Below are 17,640 nucleotides of genomic sequence, written 5' to 3'. Positions count from 1 at the left end.
TTTTGCTTTCTTGATGGTTATTCTGGGTTTTCACAAATTGCTGTTAAAGCTAAAGATCAAGAGAAAACCACTTTTACTTGTCCCTATGGAACTTATGCTTATAGACGCATGCCTTTTGGTTTATGTAATGCTCCTGCTACTTTTCAAAGATGCATGTCTGCTATTTTTCATGGTTTTTGTGAAAGTATTGTAGAGGTATTCATGGATGATTTTTCCGTCTATGGGAATTCTTTTGATAGTTGCTTGCGAAACCTTGACAAAGTTTTGCAGAGATGTGAAGAAACTAACCTTGTTCTTAATTGGGAGAAATGCCACTTTATGGTTAATGAAGGAATTGTATTGGGACATAAAATTTCTGAGAAAGGTATTGAAGTTGATAGAGCTAAAGTTGAAGCAATTGAGAAGATGCCCTATCCTAGGGATGTTAAAGGTATTCGTAGTGTTCTTGGTCATGCTGGGTTTTATAGGAGATTTATTAAAGATTTCTCCAAGATTTCAAAGCCTCTTACTAATCTTCTTCAAAAAGATGTACCATTTGTTTTTGATGATGATTGTAAGGAAGCTTTTGAAACTCTTAAGAAAGCCTTAACAACTGCTCCTATAGTTGAACCTCCTGATTGGAACTTACCATTTGAAATTATGTGTGATGCTAGTGATTTATTTGTAGAGGCGCTGTGCTTGGACAGCGAGTAGATAAAAAACTGAATGTTATTCATTATGCTAGTAAAACTCTTGATGCTGCTCAAAGAAATTATGCTACAACTGAAAAAGAATTATTAGCTGTAGTCTTTGCTTGCGATAAATTTAGATCTTATATTGTTGATTCAAAAGTTACTATTCATACTGATCATGCTGCAATTAGATACCTTATGACTAAGAAAGATGCTAAGCTGAGGCTTATTAGATGGGTACTTCTTTTGCAAGAATTTGATTTACATATTGTAGATAGGAAAGGTGCTGATAATCCTGTTGCTGATAATTTGTCTAGATTGGAAAATATTGCTTATGATCCTGTTCCTGTTAATGATAGTTTTCCAAATGAACAATTGGCTGTAATAAAGGTGAGCTCGCGAGACAAGTCCTTGGTATGCGTGATTATGCTAACTTTATTGTTTCCAAGTACTTGCCTCCAACCTTTTCAGCTCAGCAAAGGAGGAAATTCTTTTATGACTTGAGGCATTATTTCTGGGATGACCCACACTTATACAAAGAAGGAGTGTATGGTATTATGCGAAGATGTGTTCCCGAATATGAACAACAAGAGATATTGAGTAAATGTCATGGTAGTGCTTATGGACGACATCACGCCGGAGAAAGAACCGCGCAAAAGGTTCTACAATCAGGTTTTTATTGGCCAACTCTCTTCAAGGATGCGAGAAAGTTTATTTTATCTTGTGATGAATGCCAAAGGGTTGGTAATATCTCCAGACGCAATGAAATGCCAATGAATTATACTCTTGTTATTGAACCGTTTGATTGTTGGGGATTTGACTTCATGGGACCTTTTCCCTCTTCAGAAGGTAACACTCACATACTTGTTGCTGTTGATTATGTTACTAAATGGGTGGAAGCTATACCTACGAAAAGTGCTGATGGTGAGACCTCTTTAAGAATGCTTTTAGATATTATTTTTCCTAGATTTGGAGTACCTAGATATATTATGACTGATGGAGGTTCTCATTTTATTCATGGAGGTTTTAGAAAAACTCTTGCTAAGTATGGTATTAATCATAGAATTGCTTCCGCTTATCATCCTCAAACTAGTGGTCAAGTAGAATTATCAAATAGAGAGATTAAATCTATTTTGGGAAAGACCGTTAATAAAACTAGAAAGAATTGGGCTAGTAAATTGAAGGATGCACTTTGGGCTTATAGAACTGCTTATAAAAATCCCATGGGAATGTCACCTTATAAAATGGTTTATGGGAAAGCTTGTCATTTACCTTTAGAACTAGAGCACAAAGCTTATTGGGCTGTTAGAGAATTAAATAAAGATCCTAAACTTACCGGTGATAAGAGGTTGTTGCAATTAAGTTCTCTAGATGAATGGAGAAGTGAAGCTTATGAAAATGCTAAACTCTTTAAAGAGAAAGTTAAAAAATGGCATGATAGGAGGATTATCAAAAGAGAATTTAATATTGGGGATAAAGTCCTATTGTATCGGTCTCGTCTCAGATTCTTTGCAGGGAAATTACTCTCGAAATGGGAAGGACCATATGTTGTCGAGGAGGTGTATCGTTCAGGAGCAATCAAAATTAGCTCTCTCCAAGGCAATGCTACGCAAGTGGTGAATGGACAAAGACTCAAGAATTATATCTCAGGTGATTCCTATAATGTTGATGTTGATATTATTCAAGTGAAAACACCGGAGGCTTTCATCAAAGGGCAAATTGACAGTCCGCCAGAACTCGACTTTGAATAGGTAACAGTACTGGTAATGAAAAGTACGCAATTTACTTTCCGAACAATATTTTCGTTGTTTTTGGAAAATATGAGAAATTACGAGTTCGAAACGGAGTGGAAAGGACGCACGAGGGGGCGCCACCATAGGCCGGCGCGGCCTGACCTGGGCCCGCGCCGACCTATGGTCTGGCCGCCCCGTCGCCCCTTTCCGATTCTGGTTCGATCTGGTACTTTCCGTTTGTCGTGAAAAATTTTGCTATATAATCCCCCGGACCCCTGGAGGTCCGTATATCGCTTTCTCGACGTGTTTTGTTTCGAGCTGTTTCTGCCAGGATCTGTTTTCAGTGTAGAAGCACCATGGCCTCCAACAACAAGGGCAAGGGGCTTTCGGAGGAAGAAGTGAAGGAGGTGCCATCAAGACAAGAGCAGCAAGCCGGAGGGAGCAAGCAAATCTTGGTGGGATCTGTTGACACTCGACGTTCTTTTTCTCATAACCTGCAGGGACCTTTACCACCCGCTCTTAGCCTCGACTCCTTCCCCATGATGGAAGAAGTTCTACGGATTACCGATGAGTTTTGTGATCAATATCGGGCTCTAAGAAGAGAAGTGGAGATACTCCAGGAGGAGAATTGCTGTCTCCGAAGAATGATTGAATACCACTCGATTCGCATCACAAGGTCGTCATCACCAACTTCAGATAACAATGAATCTCTTCGAATCTTAGTGCAGAATTGTCAAGCTGAGAAACTGAAGTTGAAGGAGCTTATTAAGAAGCGCGGGAGGAGTTCATCACCACCATCTTCGCAGGAGTAATTCATCATCGGTATTGGCATCCCCTTGGTTTGTTCCAAGCTTGGGGGAGTGCCGCGGTATCACATTATCACTACCTTTTACCTTTTATTGTCAAGTAGTGTCATATCATGAGTAGGGAAGTTATCATATAAGATGGGTTGCAGTTGGAAGTATCTCTCTTTAGTTGGTTGTCTATGTATCCCTTGGTGTGAGTTATCGTTATGGAATATTAATGAGAAGTCTTATCATTTACATATTGCACATCTTATTCTAGTTTGCAATCTCTATCATATGATTTACTTTGTTGTTAGTATTGGTATCACTTTGGGAGCATTGAATAAATCTATTTGGTTTTGGCAAACTTAGCATTGGTCAATAGCAACAACACTTTGAGATTTAAGTAGAAAAGAGAAATACATGTAGATGTTTCATTGTCTTTCTTGTTAGCTCATAGCTTATTATTCTGAAGTTAAAATTGTTTGTGCTTACAAGGAAGATGCATGATTGTTTCTATCATATGTATATTTGTTTGTTTCCCTCGACTCTTATGCTTGCTAATTAACCTTGCTAGCCAAAGACCTGTACTGAGAGGGAATACTTCTCGTGCATCCAAACCTTAACCCAAACCTATGCCATTTGTGTCCACCATACCTACCTACTACATGGTATTTTCTGCCATTCCAAGTAAATACTCCATGTGCTACCTTTAAACAATTCAAAACTTAGTATCTCTTATTTGTGTCAATGTTTCATAGCTCATGAGGAAGTATGTGGTGTTTTATCTTTCAATCTTGTTGGGCAACTTCCACCAATGGACTAGTGGCTTCATCCGCTTATCCAATAATTTTGCAAAAAGTGCTGGCAATGGGATTCCCAGTCCCAAATTAATTAAACTAAATAGACACTCCTCCATGGTATGTGATTGATGGACGGCACCCGAAGGACTCGGTTAGCCATGGCTTGTGTAAGCAAAGGTTGGGGGAGTGTCATCATCATAATAAAGCTAAAATAAAAAAAAAGGGGCACTCCTTCATGGTATGAGATTGTTGGCAGGCACCCGAGGATTCGGTTAGCCATGGTTTGTGAAAGAAAGGTTGGAAGGAGTGCCACACAAAATGAAAATAATATGGGAGCCGCTCTTTGGAGGTTGTTTGGCAAGGGGGTTAGAGTACCCGCTACCAGTCGTTGACAACAACAAACACCTCTCAAAATGTTACTTTTACTCTCTTTGTATGATTGCAAAAACTGAAAAAGCTCTAGCACATTATTTAATCACTGCTTCCCTCTGTGAAGGGCCTGTCTTTTACTTTATGTTGAGTCAGTAAACCTATTTCCCTCCATCTCAAGCAAGCATTTGAGTAGTTGTGATCAAACCATTATATTGTGATTTGCTTCATCATGTCTTTTATTCTTCCTTGTTTAGTACAAGTTTTATCTGAATGAATATAGCTTTGCAAGTTATCAATGATTATGAAAAGACCATTATGATTGAGTATGCAAGTTGTGCCTTATAAACTTTAACATGAGAGCGCTGCTCAATGAGATAAATATAATCTGTTAATTGTTCTCTGACCAAGAACGAAGTTTGCCATCACCAATTATGATTTCTTATGCACCTTTACTTGTGACTACCTTATACTTGTTTCAAGTTGAGTTATAAGAGGTTGTTTACTATAATGTCTTGTGTGAAAGAATATGATGCTTCTTGTCCGTATTTTATTTATCGACTCTTCACTCCATAAACATGTGGTCCTGTCTATCGAGTTCAGTTTCGCTTGGGGACAAGCGAAGTCTAAGCTTGGGGGGAGTTGATACGTCCAATTTGCATCACTATTTTATATCATAATTTGCTGTTATTCATTGATATATTTCATATTGGGACACAATACTTATGTTATTTCATCTATTTTGCATGTTTCATCATTATTGGAGGATCAAGCACGGAGCCGAGATTCTGCGGGAAAAAGCACCGTCAGAACGCAATATTTCGGAAGATCAACTGTGGAAGGAAATTATACCAAAAATCCTATTTTTCAAGATGACGAAGGAAGCCAGAAGGAGGGGCCAGGAGGACCCAGGGTGGGCCCACACACTAGGGCGGCGCGGCCCATGCCCTGGCTGCGCCGCCATGTGGTTTGGGGGGCCCACGACCCCTTTCGCCTCCTTTTCTTCGCGAAATCCTTCGTCCCGAAAACCTAAGCCACAGAGGGTACCTCGCGAAGAGTTACAGCCGCCTCTGCGGGGCGGAGAACACCAGAGAGAAAAGAGCTCTCCGGCGGGCAGGAATCCGCTGGGGAAATTCCCTCCGGGAGGGGGAAATCGACGCCATCGTCACCGTCATCGAGCTGGACATCATCGCCATCATCATCATCATCATCTCCACCATCATCACCGCCGTCTCCACCGCTGGACACCGTCACCGCCGTAGCAATTTGGGTTTGATCTTGATTGTTTGATAGGGGAAACTCTCCCGGTATCGATCTCTACTTGTTGTTGATGCTATTGAGTGAAACCATTGAACCAAGTTTATGTTCAGATTGTTATTCATCATCATATCACCTCTGATCATGTTCCATATGATGTCTCGTGAGTAGTTCGTTTAGTTCTTGAGGACATGGGTGAAGTCTAAATGTTAGTAGTGAACTATGGTTGAGTAATATTCAATGGTGTGATATTTAAGTTGTGGTGTTATTCTTCTAGTGGTGTCATGTGAACGTCGACTACATGACACTTCACCATTTATGGGCCTAGGGGAATGCATCTTGTATTCGTTTGCCAATTGCGGGGTTGCCGGAGTGACAGAAACCTAAACCCCCGTTGGTATATCGATGCAGGAGGGATAGCAGGATCTCAGAGTTTAAGGCTGTGGTTAGATTTATTCTTAATTACTTTCTTGTAGTTGCGGATGCTTGCAAGGGGGTATAATCACAAGTATGTATTAGTCCTAGGAAGGGCGGTACATTAGCATAGGTTCACCCACACAACACTTATCATAACAATGAAGATTATTTAGCCGTATGTAGCGAAAGCACTAGACTAAAATCCCGTGTGTCCTCGAGAACGTTTGGTCATTATAAGTAAACAAACCGGCTTGTCCTTTGTGCTAAAAAGGATTGGGCCACTCGCTGCAATTATTTCTCTCGCACTTTACTTACTCGTACTTTATTCAACTGTTACATCAAAACTCCCTGAATACTTGTCTGTGAGCATTTACAGTGAATCCTTCATCGAAACTGCTTGTCAACACCTTCTGCTCCTCGTTGGGATCGACATTCTTACTTATCGAAGATACTACGATACACCCCCTATACTTGTGGGTCATCAGATCCCTCCGAACAGGCATCCAGATAGTCCTTGTGTTCTCCTGAAAGCCTCGCATAAAAATTGTTAACAATAAAATTCCGGGGGAGCTCATGAATGGGACATTTGAGCATTAGTGATTTCAATCTCCCCCACGCTTGAGAAATACTCTCTCCATCACGAGGATAAAAGTTATAAATATAATTCCTATCAATATGCACTTCATGAGGAGGGTAAAATTTAGAATAAAAGAGAGATGCAATTTCCTCCCAACCAAGAGAATGACTATTCTCCAACAATTTATACCAATGCGCCGCTTTACCAGTCTGCGAGAAAGAGAATAGCTTCTTCTTCACTTCATCCATAGAGATACCTGCACACTTGAATAACCCGCATAATTCATGCAAAAACTGTAAATGATCTCCAGGATGGACAGTTCCATCCCCTTTATAGCGGTTATCCATAACACGTTCAATAATTTTTATGGGTATCTTGAAAGAAGTACTTGCGGTTGGTGGATTTAAAGTATCACAAGCATTATTAGAGTTATCGCATATGGGAGATAAAGCATTATCAGAACAAATTTTCTCCCCTAAAGATGGGAAGCCAAAAAGATCACAGAAACTAGCTTCCCCAAGCTTAGACTTATTCATAGTATTAGCAGTGATTGCGTTCATACCAATAACATTGTTACTAGCATGCAATTGAGGTTCCATAGGTTCTTTAATTTTCGCATCACACAATTCATGTCTTAGCTTAGGAAATAAACCAAGAAGCTCATTGTTGTCCATTATGCCTAACTAGTGTAAAACAAGAAACAAAAAGATGCAATTGCAGGATCTAAAGGAAATAGCTTCGAGTACTTACAATGCGCCGGAAAATAGCTTAGTAGCCGAGATCCGGAGTGTGAGTACCTTTTACCTTTCCTCCCCGGCAACGGCGCCAGAAAATAGCTTGATGTCTACGCCCCCCTCCTTTTCCTGTAGACAGTGTTGGGCCTCCAAGAGCAGAGGTTTGTAGAACAGCAGCAAGTTTTCCCTTAAGTGGATCACCCAAGGTTTATCGAACTCAGGGAGGAAGAGGTCAAAGATATCCCTCTCATGCAACCCTGCAACCACAAAGCAAGAAGTCTCTTGTGTCCCCAACACACCTAGTAGGTGCACTAGTTCGGCGAAGAGATAGTGAAATACAGGTGGTATAAATATATATGAGCAGTAGCAACGCAGCAGTAGTGATACAGTAAAACAGTAAACAAACGGAGATTCGATGCTTAGAAGCAAGGCCCAGGGATCCTACTTTCACTAGTGGACACTCTCAACATTGATCACATAACAGAATAGATAAATGCATACTCTACACTCTTGTTGGATGATGAACACCATTGCGTAGGATTACACGAACCCTCAATGCCGGAGTTAACAAGCTCCACAATTCAATGTTCATATTTAAATAACCTTAGAGTGCATGAAAGATCAACACGACTAAACCAAGTACTAACATAGCATGCACACTGTCACCTTCACACTATGTAGGAGGAATAGATCACATCAATACCATCATAGCAATAGTTAACTTCATAATCTACAAGAGATCATAATCATAGCATACGCCAAGTACTAACACGGATGCACACACTGCCACCATTGCACCGTGCAGGAGGAATAAAACTACTTTAATAATAGTGATACAAAACTCATATGAATCTCAATCATGTAAAGCAGCTCATGAGATTATTGTATTGAGGTACATGGGAGAGAGATGAACCACATAGCTACAGCGGAGCCCTCAGCCTAGGGGGTGGATTACTCCCTCCTCATCATGGAGGCAGCGATGGTGGTGAAGATGGCGGTGAAGACGGCGGTGGAGATGGCTCCGGGGAAATTCCCCGTCCCGGCAGGGTGCCGGAACAGCGACTTCTGTCCCCTGAATTGGACTTTCGCGATGGCGGCGGCTCTGGATGGTTTTCTCTGTTTCCGTCGAACTGCTCGATGTTTTTAGGTCAGGGACGAATATATAGGCGGAGAGTCGGAGTCGGAGGGGCCACGGGGTGCCCACACCATAGGGGGGCGCGCCCCCCCCCTTGGGCCGCGCCACCCTGTGAGGTGGGGCCCACAGCACCCCTCGACTTTTCTTCGGTGCGCCGGAAGCTGCCTGAAATTCTCACATCTCCGGAGTTGATGTCGTCCGATTCGAAAATATTTCCTTACTAGGATTTACGAAACCAAAAACAGCAAACAAAGAATCGGCCTTTCGGCATCTCGTCAATAGGTTAGTTCCGGAAAACGCATAAAAATGACATAAAGTGTGAACAAAACATGTCGGTATTGTCATAAAACAAGCATGGAACATCAGAAATTATAGATACGTTGGAGACGTATCACCCCCCCCCCCCCCGCCCCCTAACACTACTAGGGAAATGCTTATAGATAGAAATAGATTTTGTGACGCATTTTAAAAGGCGTGCTCCACAAAAATATTTCTGTTGCGCATAAGAAAATATGCTCCACAGAATTGTTGGAATTCGGTGGCGCATAAAAAAATATACGCCAGAGAATTGAGGCTTTCTGTGGCACATATTGATATATGCGTCACAGAAGTACACATTTCTGTGGCGCATATTGCAATATGCTCCACAGAATTTTTTGTTTGGATATTTAAATTCTAGATTTTGAAAAATTTCAGAGTTTTTGGAAATTTTAGAATTTTAAGAATCTTTTCCAATTTTTGAATTTCTTGGATTTTTATATTTTAAATTATATTTTAAATTTCTAAAAATTAGTTTTTTGAATATTTTGAATAAAATAATTCCTATATTCTTTTGATTTTTAAAATTTAAAATGTTACTTTTTAAAATTTTAGAGTTTTTTAGATTCTTTTCTAATTTTTTAACTTTAAGGATTTTTTGATATTGTTGAAAATTTTAGTTTTCTTAATTTCTAAAAATTTAGAATTTCTCAAGTTTTTATATATTTTTAGAATTTTTTAAATTATTTCATTTAAAAAATTACATTTTTCCTGAATTTTGTATTTTGAATTTTTTACTTTTTAAAAAATTTGGCTTAAGAGGGCCGATATGATACTAATATCGATCGATAAAAACTATAGTAGCATAAGGCTAGCTCAATTAAATAGAACTTAGAAGTTAAGGGCTTTTAGGTTAGAGCAATTTGAGGATGGGTGACCTAGTGGGAAGTTATAATTGAAATATCATTTAAGATATGTTCGCAGTATTACTAGATGTTCAAAAAATTCAAATATTAATTTTTTCAAGTTTATTTCATTTTTTATTTTTCCAGATTTTTTGAATTTATTTGAATTTTTTAACTTTTTGAATTTTTTTTTTTGAGAATTTTGTGGAGCATATCGCGGATATGCGCCAAAAAAAATTTGATAATTCTGTGGCATATGTAGATATGCACAACAGAAATAAAATTTAGTGGCGTGACTTGTGTGACGCATGGAATATGCGCCATGAAAAGTCAAAAACATCCGCCACAGATATGTATTTTTCTACTAGTGCAAGGTCGGCTGACCCCTACATAAAGGTTTGTGGTCATCAAACGCACCAAGCCCTACCACTAGACGCACCACCGCCACCTTCCTAGCCAACATCTATCTATCTATCTATATATCTATCTATCTATCTATCGTTGTGTCGAATCTCTACCTACGCCTAGATCTAATATAGTCTGGGATCTTGGAAGCGTTGCGGACATGTTCCACATTTCAGCGCGGTGACTCTTCTCCCGTGCATGTGGCGTCGTACACTCGATGCTTGATTGTGTGGATCTTCGAGTGGGAGAACATTCTCTCGCGGCTCACCTACGTGTGGAGTCAACAAGTGGCTACCTCAATAACATCATCAACTTCCGCTAGATAATTCGATCGGCGAGAGTACGTCCTCATTGCTTGTCTCTCGCATACAATCTTGGTTATACATGCAACGATCCCACATCCCAAAAGAATAGCCGACAATAACCAAGCTTACAACCAAAAAAAAAAACTATTCCAAAACAATTCCACATGAGAAATCTCTTTTTGCAACTTACACATGCCGCTCCAAGCGCCGCCTTGCATCATTTTCGACGCCGTGAGAGGAGGGCTCCTCAATCTCCACCAACGCATCCTTGGCGGAGGAGAGCTGGCATGTAGCACCATGCCTCTCGTGGGGGTCCCCTTCACAGCAACAGGGAGGGAAGAGGGAGGTGGGCAGCCAGAAGACTTGTAGCAACTATTTGTTGCTGCTGTGCTACGGCGGCAGGAGCAGCTTCGAGTGGCGGACGCATTGCGGCAGCGGCGTCGCCCAGCGAGAGGAGCCTGTCACCACCGCAAGGAGCCACGTTGTGTTAGGGCCCGGTTACATGCGGAGAAAGCGAGCAATCTTCTCCTCTCGATCGGTCGATAGATCAGAAGCATTTTCCTTTCCAAAACAATATACATTGCTAAGTACTCTCCTGCTTAAAGTATTTGACTAAATAGTTGAGCTCACAAGTTTGTTCGTTTTACAACATAAAACATAACAAAAGTACCACGCATGTCTTGCACTGGGAGAAACTAAACCTGCAGACAATAATGTTGCATATGAGGTTAGCGTTGATGCAGAAAATAATGCTGCAAATGTGCATGGTTTCTTCTATTTACTGGCAGTGTGACCGGCTATTCCAGGGCCTGAACTATCCTATGTCAATATATACAAAAGTCTTTCATCACCAACAGCAGCAATGACATCAATTTTTCCACTAGCAAGTTGGAAGTTCAAGCCGCCCTTCTACAGAGGTAAAGAGTCAAAGGAAGAAAACTGATGCACTGACAGCATGGCAGAATGAAAGATGCTAAAGAACAGGAAAACGGCATTTACATGTCAGTTGGCCAGTTTAACTACAGGGGATGATGGAATTCTGATCAACTTTGACAGACAATTTGCAATGCACCTCTAATCATATCATGCACGGTGCATAATGCAGAGAATTGCGGCAAACTGGAACCGAGCATAGTTAAATCAGAATCAATCCATGTGAACACTTCAATTACAGTTAACTTCAGGTAAACAAGAAACCAGTTCATACATGCCAAAATGAAGAGATTCTTCTCTATTATGCAGCTCTGACCAAAACGACAGTTGGCAATTTACATCCAAGTAAATGGGACCATATAGCTCCTACAAAAAAGGGAAAATATAGCCAGCTAAAAGGTTCCACTTCCAGGCATAAGTTACTGACGACAAATAAGGCTAGCAAAGCTGTACTCTACTCTGATAGAGACTCGCCCTCCCATGCTGCAGGATAAACGTCTGACTTGTTTCTGCTATCACCTTTTACAGGTGAAGAATCTTCCATAGGTTTCTTGAGAGAAGGTTCAGCAGAGATCTTCTTGACATTAGATTGTCTGATGCCTTGGCCTGCAGTCTCAAGATCGGTTCAAGAACTACCAGGAGTCTCGATTGTAGCGGTTGTAGACATAGAATTACTTGGTCCATCAATTTTTCAAGTCAAAGATGTAGCTCTGGACACAGCAATGACACGGTTATGCGCACCACTTGGCTTTCAGGTTGGGTCTAATGTTTCTTGTACCAGCTCTTCAAGCTGACTCCAAAACAATGAGAATTGTTTTTGTCTTCAGTTCTTCATACACTACTACTGTTCTAGTAGGTTCATCAGGTGAAAGACTGACTTACTAACCTTCTCCTCTAGTACAGTGGATATGCTACAAAAGACCTCAATCTCGTTGTCCAACAAGGACATTTCTGAACCAAATTCTGCAGCTGATGCATTATCGCCTGTAACAGCCATCAAAGCTTTGTTGGCTCTTATAAGTTTCTGCATACGTGACTTGTACAATAAAGACACCTTTCGAGCGTATGGGAGCGCATCCCGAATCTTGGATGCCGACTTCAGAGCCAGAAATATCTGGAGGTTTCTAGGGCTAAACTAAGGAAATTAACAAAGAATAAGCATAACCTGCAATACAGCATCATTGTCTAACTGAATTCTTCTTCAATGAAAAGTTCATCCGCACACATCTACTAGCATATGAATTTATGCAAATTTAGATACCCATGCAAGATTTCAGTAAGCTCAAATCAATTTGAAGCACACATGTATAATACAATGAAATAACACCCAAAATTTCCAGTCAACTCAGTAAAATGTACCCCTAAAATCCTGAAGATGCATGCTTAGAAGGCACAGCCAACATTGGGTTGAAAGTATGATGCTTCATAGTACTATACGGCACACAATTCATACTGTTATTACCACAAGCAGGATACAGTAAGACAATTCGACAATGGTCAGGCTCAACCAAATGCTCCAAGATGGCTAAAGCTTTGAAGCAAGCACGGAGTGAGTAGTCTATGTCTTCTGCAATTAAAATGTGGGCCATGAGTATCAAGACAATTCACCAATTAAATGCAGGAGTAACTAAGATAACTGAAACTACCTCTTTCCATAGAGACTTCAGCAAGAGCACAAAAGGTTAGAACTTTCTCCATAGGAATGCAAGGACTCCTCAAGAATTGCCCTCGCAATATTTAACATTTTCCAGGCCAGATCCAAATCTGAACAAAATCAGAATCATTTGCCCTTAGTTTTTTCTTAAACACACGGCTATAATGTTATTTATAGTGACCTGACGAGATGCTCATGGAACAAGGTCATCAATTATTGTAGCGTGATGTGGGGGCAACACTACAGGAGACGAGGCCCCCATTACGTCAGGCCACACCAGGGAGAGGCAGCCTGCCTGCCTTGGCCAGTTGGTCCCCAATATTAGGACTCTTTGTCATTTCCAAAGTTAAAGATTGTAGTTCCTCAGTTGATGGTGTCACCATCTATATACCATTGTTGCATAATATTTGTACCATATACTTGCACAAAAGACAGACAATTCTATGATGTAAACATTAGTTCGTTCAAATACATTGGACAGATAGCCAATTGCTGAATGAAATGAAGGAAATAGTTCATCGATAAATATCTGTTTAAGCAGGCATTGCAAATTCCAAGTGTACAACTAAGCATGGCAGAAAAAAATTAAAAAAATGCTAATAACAGACATATGGTACCAGATCCCACCTGTTCAAAAACCATAATGTGACCAACCAAGAACAGAATTTCTATGAGGGAGTAATAAGAAAAGCCCCTCCGTCCCAAAAATGATGTCTTAACTTTGTGTAGGTACGCATGTATCTAGATGAGTTTTAGTGAGTAGATACATGCAAATCTAGACAAAGTTGAGAGTTGAGTCATCCTTCTTGGGATGGAGGGCGTACTATTCCCCCGTCCTTTATTGTGTGTTTTGTGTATTGTGTTGTGTTGTGTTGCACCACTTGTTTCATACACATAGGAATGGCTAATTTTTACGTTGGCTCGCCAAGCCTAACACAACCCTCGTCCTTTACCCGGGCTTGGGACCGGCTATTCCTAAAAGGCACAGGCGGAGTTGCACCACTTGTCTCCGGAATTTTTTAAGGGATCAGTTCATGTTTCCTTATCTAATGCAAAGTTCTCTATTTTCTCACGTCAATTGTACAGTGATAATCCCGCCAAAACCTGGTGTAATTTTCCTTCAATGTGCGTTCTTCAATTTATGTGCCATAAGCTATATGGCTTATATCAAGGAACGGAGGGAGGAATTCATAGCACAAAAATGCTTAGTACTCCGAAAGCCACTTTGATGAAATAGTCTACTACAGAATGATGAGATTAATTCCAGACATTTACTACCCCAAACAAGGCTACTAATTTGCACATGCAATACATCACAAAGAAGTGTTTTACTATATGGACTCCTCAACGTAATTCAATGTATGAAGAGATAAGGTCGTAAATCGTAACCACTATAATGTTAATCAACTACATATATGCAAATTATATAGCATATCGTACAGTGTATATGAATGTATGAAGTAAACGAGTAATGGCGTATACCTTTTCCAGTATCACCTTCCCTAACATTGCTACCAGAGGCCTTTGAGCTTCCAGTATTATCCCTGATGGCTGAACTCTCAACTACGTGTTGATGATGTGGTGCAATCTTCGCTTGAGATTTGCGCAGCAAAGCAATTCCATATTTGTAATATGCGCTAACACACATTGGAGAAAGTCTCCCACAATAGAGCACCCTAGGTGACAACAAAGGAGTAAATTACCAAATTTATGAGTGTGTCATTATTAAGAGTATGGCACAAGACTATGAATGTTAATGTAATCTGAGATAATACAACACAATCAAAATTACACGCAATTATTTAATATGGAGGTGCTAACTCTGTCCATTGTTTATCACCTTCTGTAACAACCGCCGAGAGTGTGATATCCATAGTTAAGTGTGACTTTTAAGCAGCATATAAATAAGCTGCATGGCGATGAAGCATAAAACTGCACTCTGGGCCAGTTATTCTCAACACAGGGTGTCTAAAATATGACTTAGTAGTGTAACAATTTTGATCACAACTGATGATATTTTTTGCAAATTGCAACTCCGGTAAGAATAGTTGACCTGAGTTATATTTAATCAAATATTTAAAACAACCAACACTTCAGAAACATGTACACTTCTCAAATGGATAAACACCAAAAACTGAAGCAAATGCACATTGATTTGGCGTTCGTCACAATTCACAGAGCATAATAAAAGAAGCGTAGGTCCAAACTCCCAAGTATTGCTGCCTAACCAGTTAGAACCTCTTAGACACAATTAAGCTCATCACAGGTACTCTCAAAAGCACAATGCAACTAAGCACATAGAAAAATACCGATAAAGATAACTGGGATAATTGGAAGTTTTGTATCCATAATCCATCTGTATGCACGGTTATGCCAGCTTTTGGACTAAGAGCAGCATGTGGAAGGAAGAGAAACTCTAACCAGCTCTTGAGGGCACGATGCAAAAAATCCTTGGCGTCGACAAAATGCCCCTCCTCGATGGCCTTGGACCCCTTCTCAAACAGCTCTTGCGCATCTTTCTCACCCTTCCATTCCCAATCCTCCACCGAGCCCTCCTCATGCCACCCGCCCTCCTTCCATTCGCAATCCTTTTCTCCCTTGTCTACCCATTTCTCCTTCACATCTCCCACCTCCCCACTTGAGTGCTGCAGCAGCAAATCATGTTGCTCACCTCCGGTCGTCTCAACGATCTCTGAGGAGGAGGCCAGGGTAGATGGAGGCTTTATACCCCCAGATTGATCTGAAAATATAAATTATATATGAAATTGCAATATAACCAATTCGACAGACTCATTCGTGTATACCATCACTCAAATTTCATGTCACTAACAGAAAAATCACTTGGTTTTTACTAAACGGTTCGCAAATCATACAAAGCAAACGTAAACAAGCTTGTACAGGTTTGAGGTGCTAGTACCTGGAGTGTAGAAACTCATGTAGGGAATGACTTGGACCATGCTGTTGGATATCTTCTTAACTCGGCCTGACTTAAGCTCAACTGAGAAGATACCAAGATTTGTCCGCACAAAACATATACCAACTCCATCCACGAACCTAGTGACATGAGTGGGGCGAGATGGTAGCCAGTTCTCGAGCTCCACAACTCTGCTTAGCACCCACTTCACAGTTCCATCTGTGTGAGACTCCATCGACCATAGTTCGAGCCTGGACTCGTGTAAACTGGCACATCCCAGCACACCGTCTTCCGTCCTCATAAGGATATGATTGGCGTTCTGCCACTTGTACATGGCCGGCCAGGTAATCATTGATAGTTCCTGGGTGGACAAGTCATACCGCAGGATAATCGTGCTTGAAGTGCACGGGAAATAGACAGCATTTCCCACATGAGCTTTGGGCCAGCAGATAATGACTTCGAGGAAGGATTCAGGGTGCTCACAAGATGTCACTGGGCTCCAGGCACAAGAATCTGAAGAGTAGACGCAAGCGTGCGCGACCCCGTCTTCATCAGTGCCCACGTAGACCACGAGGAAGGGGCCTCCATGGCAGTCAAGGTGGTCGCAGCCATCGACGGCGCAGAGCACCGCCGCATTGTCTGGGACGGTTACCCAGTCCGCGAACGCCGGGTAGGGCAATTCCCACTTGCGGCGGCCAACGGGGTCCCACACAATGAGGTCCAGGGGTTCGCCGTCCGGGCCGACAGAATTCAAGAGGACACGGCCGTGGCGAGAGTCGAGAACGAAGAGATTGCGGTGGTCGGGGTGAACGGGGAGGAAGGGGGAGGTGGGGGACAAGGGAGTGAACCAGCAGAATACCGTATCGTCGTTCTCGAAGAATCCCAGCAAGGGAGGCGTCCGGTGGAACTCGCGGTAGAGGCGGGGGAAGGCGGAGCCGGTGAGGCGGCTGCGCCAGGGCTTGCAGACGAGAGAGGCGCGGAAGAGGCAGCCGGGATCTTCTGGCGGGAGGCGGAGGAGGATCTCCTCGAGGAGCTCGTCCGGCAGCGGCGGCGGCGGCGGCATGGCCGGTGGAGCCCAGGTTTGGGCCGGAAACGAAGAAGCAACTGCTGGGGGAACGGGCTTCTCTGACGAAGGAAAGTCAGGGAAGTCACACAGAACTAAGAGCGTCTCCAACACACCCGTGGTAGGTTTGTATGGGCCAAAAAAAAGTTATACAACGGCCATTTTCCCAGTTTAAGTGTGTGCGTGATACATCATAAGAGCATCTCTAACAGATACGGCATATTTGCCAAAACTGCATAATAACCGCCCGTATGCAGTTTATGGCTAAAAAAACACCCCGAGCAGATCCGCATATCGGTCAAACCTGCAAATATTTTTCCAGGCGTCGGCTTCCGCGCTCGCCAAACCTATATATATGTAGGTTTCGCGGCCGGATGCAGATCGATCTACATCGCGTGCAAGACGTTGGCGCGAAGGAAAATCCCCCTCTCCTTTCTTCCCGCGCGCCGCCGCTGACGTCCAGCTCGCTCCACCGCCGGATTCCACCTCGCCGCGGCTTGCTAGCGCAGCCATGGTGGCCCCTACCTCTGGGAGCGTGCCCCTCTCCGCTGCGCAGGTCGAATCGACCGTCGCCGCGAAACCTACCGCCGGATCCGCCGCCGCCCAGCTCGCTCCCCGCACCGTGGAGGAAGCGGCCAAGCGCAAGCGGCTGGCCACACATGTCCTCACGTCGGCATCCGCCGCCAAGCTTGATCCCCCACCAAGGACCGCGGTGAGGAAGG

The 17,640-nt window shown here is 42.2% G+C and overlaps 1 protein-coding gene across 1 annotated transcript; it reads right to left on the bottom strand.

Moving 5' to 3' along the window:
* Nucleotides 1–11,489: 11,489 nt before the first annotated feature.
* LOC127335480 (uncharacterized) lies at nt 11,490–17,020 on the bottom strand. The gene is made up of 6 exons (XM_051362130.2): nt 15,859–17,020; nt 15,363–15,681; nt 14,424–14,617; nt 12,934–13,051; nt 12,764–12,854; nt 11,490–12,411 (listed from the first exon to the last, which is right to left on the bottom strand). Exons 1-4 carry the CDS (start codon nt 16,916–16,918, stop codon nt 12,951–12,953), a joined length of 1,674 nt encoding a protein of 557 aa, XP_051218090.1. The 5' UTR covers nt 16,919–17,020; the 3' UTR covers nt 11,490–12,411; nt 12,764–12,854; nt 12,934–12,950.
* Between the last annotated feature and the right edge of the window lie 620 nt (nt 17,021–17,640).

Source organism: Lolium perenne, chromosome 2 (genome assembly GCF_019359855.2).
Source record: "Lolium perenne isolate Kyuss_39 chromosome 2, Kyuss_2.0, whole genome shotgun sequence".
Lineage (NCBI taxonomy): Eukaryota > Viridiplantae > Streptophyta > Magnoliopsida > Poales > Poaceae > Lolium > Lolium perenne.
Note: the sequence above shows the minus strand (reverse complement) of the source record. Positions and strands in the feature narration are given on the sequence as shown.